Raw genomic sequence first — 8,710 nt, forward strand, 5'->3', positions numbered from 1 at the left:
TTTTGCATCTTTTCATGATGACAAATCCAGAAAAACAATCCTATTCCTAAAATGAGGACTCGGCTGCAATGGTTTTTTGTTAAGAGGGGTCTACACCGTTTCAGTGGTCAGTTCAAAAAATGAAATGAAAAAATCTTTTTTTATTCATCAAATGGAAAAAAAAATTCAGTTAGAACTAATGTTTGTTCATGGTATTCACTTTCCGAGGTGAAACGATTTTTTCAATGAATTTCCACATAAAAAAATTTCTCGAAAAGCCTCGCCATTCGCTACAATTCGAAACCTACGGATATTGAAAAAGACGTTCGTTAAGCGCTGCCATCTTTTCGACGAAAGCGGAAACTATTGTAATATTCGTAACTTCTACTGATCGTTCGAGTGGTAGTCTTTCCCAAAGATATTACACGGTACTATGTAATATGTCTTTTCCCCCTTCTAAAGGCTTATACCATATACTTATACGGATGGCGAGAAAGTCTCGTGGTATAAATTTCTCTTAATTACGATTCGTTAAAACCGGATTCACCTATAAATTGGCTACTTCTATTAAGCTTTCCAGAGATATTTGAGCTTTTAGACAAATATGTATTCCCTATTCGTGATTATTCTTAACATAACATAACATACGCTTAATTTCCAAGTTTATTGTATAAAACAATAAGGTAGAGGAAAGGCAAATAAATATCATACAGAATTAAAGAAATACCAACAATAACTACTTACCCTTCAACGTTAGAATAGAACTATTATTGAAGTCATGTTGAACATTTTTCACTGTAATCTTGATAAAATTTCGCATAGGATTCACAAAAATGCCGAATTGTATTCGAGTCTATGAAAAACCTCCTTATTTTTAATGGAACTATAAAACAATAAATAATATCCCATCAACCATGTGCCTGGAATTGACCATTTTCAAGATATTCCAGAAATAATACGATAACGCATTCAGTTCTAATTATTTAACTCAATTCGATACTGGAAGTGAACAGCAAGAATTCGCATCTGCGAAATTCATTTTTTTAGTCCCATTTGAGTCCCCTGCTTATTGAAGTTTCAACAAGATGTCGTGAATCTCGTTCTTATTCATGCCGAGAGTTTTAGAGTTGTTAAAAGAACAGTTATAGTGATTTATACAGAGTTACTGAGAACTAATACCCAAGAAAGGGACCAATCTAATCGGCAGATGGCGTCCACGTGTTTGCCATCTGTCCATGAGATTCATTCATTCATTGTTGAATCTCGTTACCGAGAATAAATCTACAAAAAAACTCAAAAACCAGACTATTGGTGCGATCAAACTTATAATTTCTTAGCGCGACTTGCGACTGTGTGCCCTCCTGTGACTAAAGATACCAAACCGTAACCTACAGATCCTTCCACACTCCGGGCATAGATAGTCACCAACCAGATCTGGCCACCGCTGTATTCTTCTCGAGTCTCCATTATAACTGTGTACCAAAGACCTCCACTGTGACCTGTCTAACGCTAGTTGTTCCCAGTTATGATTGACATTAACTGATTTTAGGGATTGATGCAGCATATCCTCAAACCGCTTATACTGGCCTCCTGGTTTCCGAGCTCCCTCTGTGAATTCGCCATGCAGAGCCATTTTGGGGAGTCTTGTGTCTTGCATCCTCAGAATGTGGCCGCTCCATCTGAGTCGGGCCCTCGTTACTTGAGTCTCAATTGTTATACAACTCGCGCGCTGCAAGACTTCTGAATTCGAAACTTTGTGGAACCATCTGATCTGCATTATTTGTCTCAGATGACGTTGTTGCGTTTGTTCAAGCTGTTTAATATGTCGCTTGTAGGGCGTCCAGCTTTCGCTTCCGTAAAGAAGCGTTACATTGCTTTGTAAACAGATGTCTTGGTCTTCAGATTGAGGTCGTGATTTTGAAACACTCCTTTAGCTTCCAGAATGCCCGTGATGCCGAAATGATACGGTTTTGTATTTCCGTGTCAAGGTTAGCCCTAGTATTTATGAAGATTCCCAAGTATTTGAACTGCTTGACCTGTTCTGGAGTTTCGTCCTCCAGGCTGATATCTGTTTGAAGGCTTTCTGGCGGACCAGGATTTTGGTCTTTTCGATATTGAGTCTTAGGCCTAAAGCTTCGTATGTATGTTTATAGATGTCCAACATTATCTGTAGATCCTCTGAGCTGCTAGCGATAAGTGCGCAGTCGTCTGCATATTGAAGTTGAGATTAGCCCCTTTCTTAGTTACTCTGCATGAACTGACCTTTAGACTCTTCATTGAGGGATTACCTAACAGTTCTATATTCAACTATGAACCTCATACTCATTCTTTTTGAAGGCTGAGAATCACAATTTTGTGTTAGCCAAATGAAAAAACTTTTTTCTACAAGCGTGCGCGTTCAACCTTTTTCCCGCACGCATTCCAAGTTGCAAAGAGTCACTTTCCCAAAAGGTGCGGGAAAAACGCCTGTTATTTCTTTCCCGCACGCATTTGCGTGCGGGAATGGATTAGCAGGGGTTTTTCCCGCACGCAAATATTATAGAGTAAATTAAATTTAAGATGTCTAAAACACATCTTAATTAAATTCTATCATTTTCTATGCACAGAACGTCGACGATGAGAAACCCATAGTAACGACATGCAGAATTACGTCTGTCATTATATATGAATTAATCAAATGAGTTATGATCTGTTTCGTGAAATGGATACATTTATATATTTCAAGCGCTTGTACAAAAAATATTGTTCCTAACTCTTGCGGAAAGTGTCTTGCCCGCACTCAACTGCTTACCCGAACTCTGCTTCGCATCGTTCGGGCAACGACAGTTTGGTGCGGGCAAGTATCACTTTCCGCACTTGATAGGAAAATATCTATTTTAAACATGAAAAAGCTTCATAATTTTGTATATTTCAAACGTTCCTGAAAACTTTTTTCAATGATTTGATATGGTCTAGTTTTTACTTCTAAATAAAACTGTATGATATAGCACAAAAAGGAATTATTTTATAATAAAAATATGTAGCCTGTAATAAATAACTTTTTACTAAAAATCAATCGTAACAAGTTAATGCAAAATGATTTCTAAAAAAAAAGAAGGACCAGAGGTAAATAATAAATCGGACAGAATAGAATTTGAATTAAATTATGATTAAAACTTATATAATTTATTGTAACAAATAACGTTAATAAAATGACAAACTAATACTTTTCGAATTGTTGGAGCTTATGATAAACTGTGTCAATCGTGGTTTGAATATATATACATTCCAGAAATGAATAGAAATTGTAAACAGCAGAGTTTTACAGGTCTTACGAACGTTAATTGTCACACTATATAGTTCAATCAATCTATACTTTGCGCTCATTTCTTGGGCCTGAATTCGATTTTTCTAGTTTTCAGTGTGCTCCATTTGTGCCTCTTTATATAGAATGTCAAACCTGGAAAAAATTGGCATCCTTATTAAATATTCAATAAGCAATGATGAATAGCACATTTGACCTTTTTCAGGAACAAAATGTGGGCTAGCTGAAAAGAATGAATGAATGATGAATGAAAGAAATGGATTATCATTATAAAACTGTGCAATTTCCCAATAGACAAATTTTGTAAAAATGCAAGGTCGTCAATAATGAACTTTACCCGAAGATGAAATTTAAATAAATTGTTGAAAACTTACCAATCAGAAGTGAGAAAATACCGACTGCCTTGACGTACATTCTTTTACGATCTTCTAATTCTGGTTCTGAACACCATCTGAGGAAAGTAGCTACATCTTTAGCTAATTGACTAGCACTTGCAGGAGTACCGTCTGCGTACTCAAGAGCTTCATTGTAAAGTGCTTGGGCCATTGAAATGGCACCACCTGGGAAGTATGGGTTGAAGTACTGTCCTTCACGGAGTACTATACCAGCAGGCGGCTCACAATAGCCAGTTAATAAGGAGAATATGTAATCTTCACCTGGAAAAAAATATTATCACAAAAATTTTACTAAGAAAGGATTAATGGAAATAAACCTCGAAGTGAAGTACTGTTTTTCAAAATTCAATCGAAATTGAAAGACATGGAAAACTTCTCATCAAAGAGCTAACTCAAGCTGTAAGAAGTTTAGTATTGAATATTATTATAACAATGCATGTTTTGCATCTTAAATGCATCCAGAAATAGCGATATATTCCTCTACAAAATTTCATCTTGTTTCCAAAAATAACCTCGGCTAACAGGTAGATGTATTCTTAAGATTCGTTAAGGAGTTCGTTATCTGAATTAATAGACTTCGATCCGGATAAAGAAACAGTTTTTTCTTACCTCCGTGACGAGCCAGCACAATATAACTCAAGTCCGGAGGATAAGCTCCATTGTTGGCAGCACGCGCAGCTTCTTCATTTGCATAAGGATTAGGGAAGTAATCGGAAAGCTTTCCAGGTCTCTGGAACATTTCTCCGTTCTCGTCTGGACCGTCGGTGACCAAAACTTCGGCAGCTTCAGCCTTGGCTTCATCCTCGGTGTGGGTTACACCAATCAAGTTGCGGTAGGCAATGAATCTCATAGAGTGGCAGGCGGCACATACTTGTTTGTAGACTTCGTACCCTCTTCGTAAACTGTGAGAAAAATATGTTATCTGTTAATTTCCTCCATCTCAACTGATGTCAAAGACATGTAGAATTATCTATAGGTAATCTTATAATAGTCTATAATTTTGAGTCTTGAAAAATGGAAATCTTTCTGAAATTTCGCATAATGTGCATTACATTTTAAATTTGATAAAACTATCAAAGTTAGTGCTTTGGATGCTAGGAATTCTTCTAAAAATGTTTTTATGTAGTAAATTCGAGAGGTTAATGTCAATGGTTTGTTTATATATTTTTACCCTGCAAATAATGTTACGAGTACAAGCTAAGCTCTTATAAATATACATATAAAGGGTTGGGATAAAGTTTGGCACCAAATTAATATATTTAAAACGGAACGGACGGTAATTTTGAAATTTATTGTCAGGAGGTGAATGGCAAGCACTTCGAACATTTTAAAAGATTTTTTTTAAATTATTTTCAATAAATTTTTTCTACTAGTAAAAGCCCTGTATTTCTGCTTTTTATAGATTTTCATAAAAAAATACGTCATGAAAAGCAGAAAGAGTTATCTAATACAAAGTATTCCGTTTTATTCCTCACTATTGATACAAATAACGATTCATTTATTTGAATGGATTTTTTCTCAAATGTACAAAAAGAATGAATTTCTTCTTTTTACAGATAATTTTTACATGGAACTCGATATGGACAGATCCGAAACAAGGTGCACTTTCAGAATCTGCAGAAATATACAGGCTGTCCCATTTAAATAAAAAAAAGTTTTGTCATTTCCGGTTAAACCGGAAGTATCTCATTAATGAAAATATGCTCATCAGATGCATTGTGGTCCATTACACTCAGCTGCCAAATTTCAAAAATATATCCCATTTTGTTTTAAAGATATTAATTTGGTGCCAAACTTTATCCCAACCCTGTATAAAGGATGTACCAAGTTCGAGGGCCTATTAGACGTTTCTGGAAAACTGGACCTATTACAAATCTGAAAATTGGGATTATGATATTGTTCGACATTATCTACTGAGCTAAAATATTCTCGAAGAGTGAGCACTTTTAGTTATACAGGGATTGGAAATAAATTGTTCAAAAATTTTTTTTTCTATTTTTTCGTTTCTGATATGTATTCAATTTCGAATATATTTCTGTTCGAATCATATCATGAGAGAAAAAGTAAAAAACACTATACGTTCATTCCCTGTATAACTGAAAGTGCTTAGACTTCAAGAATATTTTAGCCTCAATTTCAGCTCAGTTGATAATGTCGAACAATGTCATGATCCAAATTTTCAGATTTCAAGAAGTCCAGTTCTCCAGAAACGCCTAAACGGCCCTCGAACTTGGTACACCTTGTATATACAGGGAGTGTTTGACTCGTGCAAGTATTTTAATAGTAGGTTCTTGAGGTCAAAAGAAACAAATTTTTCCTACAACATTTTTTCCGATTCAGCCCTGATAAAAAATATAGCCATTATAAGTTTTCATAATGAGCTGTGCTACCCCTGGAAAAAAAATTACCTTCAGAATAACTAGCTGAATCTGTGGCGCTACACATCTGTGGATCTTTCAGAGTTGTATTCAGCCAAAGTACCCAATTTTTCAACTTTCACAGATACTTTTTAATTTGTGAACATCAAATTACCCGAAAACGAGAAAATATGAGGAATAATTTTATTCAAAAAATCGTTCAAATATTCATAAGAGAGCATCCAACTTAGTTTCAAGAGTTGGGTTCTTTGAATTTTTGGTATTTTCATGGTATGTTATGGTCATAATGAGAAAACTGGAAGATGTGGGTGATATCTTACGTTTGAAAAAGATTCATCAGATAAATGAAAAACTTAATTTCGAAATTCATTTCCTTCGATAAAACCGTTTGTGAGATGGAACTGATAATAGATTTTTATATGGTTTTTAATCAGCCTGTATCTTTTGAAACGAGCCGATTCGGAAAAAAAATTGTTAAAAATGTGTTCCTTTGGACCTCGAGAATCTACTGTTGAAATATTTGTACGAGTCAGACCCACCCTGTATAATTCATGTTACCCAATTTGAATAAATATCGAACGGAATTTCTATAATCAATTTTAATATAACTCATAAAAAGTACCATTCTATAAACAAATTCGACATCTTTTTTTAAGAGAATTCACTGTATTCAACAGAATTACGCGGGAAAATGTTTATAATGGCGTTCCTGACTCTGCTTTAAGTCAGCCCTATTTATGACTGGAGTCTTTAGAATTTTGTTCTCAACATATCCTGATACGAAAAAATTGAAAGGATTGAGGTCTGGTGATCTTGCTGGCCAGGCAATAGGACCATGCGTTCCCATCCACGGTTTCCCGAATGAACTATCCAATTTGAAAAGTGATGTGATTTTTGTGAATCCACATCATTATGAAAGTTGTCTGTCTATATCTCTGGCAATGCTTCTTTTCGCCTTTACCATTATATTGTATTGAAGCATTCTATGTCCACTTCATTCATAGAATAATGTATGAGACTCGACTTTTATGCTGATTTCGCCTTGAAGATGTAAGTAATATATTTGAAACACAATTTTTTTTTTTTTATGATATGAGATCAAAAAAGAAAGTATACATTTTAAATAACGAAGGTTATTTAGTACAAGAGTACAAAAGTATGGAACATTTTCTGAATCATCAAAATATCAGAATTTGGTTATATCTTCAAGACAAAGGAAGATATTCTGAAACTATTTCTACTACTGGACTTTTCACGAAAATCGAGTCCAGGACTCCTTTCAATATTTTTCCCTATCTAGCATAGTAGTACCAGAAACAGCCAAAATCAAACAATTTGGGATACCCTGTATGGTGTTTGGGGCATGCTAATGCTCAATGGAGCCATTTTATTTATATGAAATATTGTGTTATAAAAAACATGTCTTTAGTAAGTTCGAATTCAATTAGTTTAACCATTCCATCCCTATATTAAAAAAATGGTTTGTAATAAAACCCCATTGATGACAAAATAACCCTCAGCAACTAAAGGTCTATCCATTTCAAGCAAGAAAAGTTACTGTTACCATTTAAACTCAATTACCTTCCATGATAAACTGCTCAATCATACACTAAAAGCTTCATAATTTGAAATAAAAATCGAGAGTTCAAACATTTGTCTAGAAAATAGTACCAAAGATACGAATTTTTTGCATTACTTTTTACCCGCTCCATAGATAGATATGGAGGAAATATCTCGAATAAGTAGCATTCAAGTTACCAATGTGAATGGGATCCCATGAAAATTAATACCTGGAATGATCATATGATTGAATTAGTCCATTGTGACTCCAAGAATTTTTAGGAGGGTGTAACACCAAATCGGTAGCTTTAACAGATTGGTCCAAGGCAAAAAGAAGTGCACCAGCACCACCTGCCACAACTCCAAATGCACCAATTAGCTAAAAAATTACATTTATAGTAAAGTTTACATAACTACGGAAAAAAATTCTTACAGCTTTACGACTTTTTGACCATCCTTTTTGTGTGGTTATGGGACTTATCTGGAAGGTTAAGTTATATAATCAGAAAATACTTATCATATATAGATCGTTCTGTTTGGTCCAGACAAATTGCAAAATTATAGCAAGCCAGATCCTATGATCAGTAATGAACTTGTGAGAAATAAAGACAAGATGTTATGAAATATTTTATAGATACGAGTATTCTTTAATTAATCTTGAACAAAACATATTAAAAGTAATTTAAAGTTCTGTACCTGGTTGAAATTGTATCCAGCATTAGGTTTCAAAAGCCCAATTCCACAAATCCTACCGACCCTCGCAGCCATGATGATTATTGGGGATGATTATGATATTCAAACCTAAATTAATTGATTTATTTTATTGGGATGAAAGTCCCAGGTGGTGTTCTATTTGTGAAAAGTAATTTATATAATTACTTCTGATTAGAAATACATCACTCTAGCAAAAGGGTAGTTTGGATATTTTGACAGTTTACGTAATTCAACCTCTGATCCTGTCGTTTCGTTTTCAACACCGCACCGCGGAAGTGTGGTGTTGGTGCGACTGTTAACAGATTCTATGATGCGAAAGGAAAATTATTTTATATTATTGCGAAATTTTTGTTTATGATTATCTCCCCTCAAAAAGTGAT

General features: G+C 34.6%; 1 protein-coding gene across 1 annotated transcript; it reads right to left on the bottom strand.

Annotated features, from left to right (window-relative positions):
- Positions 1–3,128: 3,128 nt before the first annotated feature.
- Positions 3,129–8,639, bottom strand: LOC123307739 (cytochrome c1, heme protein, mitochondrial). The gene is made up of 7 exons (XM_044890164.1): positions 8,496–8,639; positions 8,313–8,417; positions 8,050–8,097; positions 7,847–7,995; positions 4,288–4,580; positions 3,658–3,939; positions 3,129–3,418 (listed from the first exon to the last, which is right to left on the bottom strand). Exons 2-7 carry the CDS (start codon positions 8,382–8,384, stop codon positions 3,342–3,344), a joined length of 921 nt encoding a protein of 306 aa, XP_044746099.1. The 5' UTR covers positions 8,385–8,417; positions 8,496–8,639; the 3' UTR covers positions 3,129–3,341.
- Between the last annotated feature and the right edge of the window lie 71 nt (positions 8,640–8,710).

Source organism: Coccinella septempunctata, chromosome 1, assembly GCF_907165205.1.
Source record: "Coccinella septempunctata chromosome 1, icCocSept1.1, whole genome shotgun sequence".
NCBI classification, from domain to species: domain Eukaryota; kingdom Metazoa; phylum Arthropoda; class Insecta; order Coleoptera; family Coccinellidae; genus Coccinella; species Coccinella septempunctata.

Bases quoted from the DNA above. Each gene is read 5' to 3' on its own strand.
- LOC123307739 (XM_044890164.1), bottom strand. From the start codon at position 8,384: ATGGCTGCGAGGGTCGGTAGGATTTGTGGAATTGGGCTTTTGAAACCT. The intron at 4,581-7,846 runs GTATTAATTTTC...TTTTTCTCACAG, and splicing joins CAATCATATGATCATTCCAG to TTTACGAAGAGGGTACGAAG. The intron at 3,940-4,287 runs GTAAGAAAAAAC...ATTTTTTTCCAG, and splicing joins TGTGCTGGCTCGTCACGGAG to GTGAAGATTACATATTCTCC.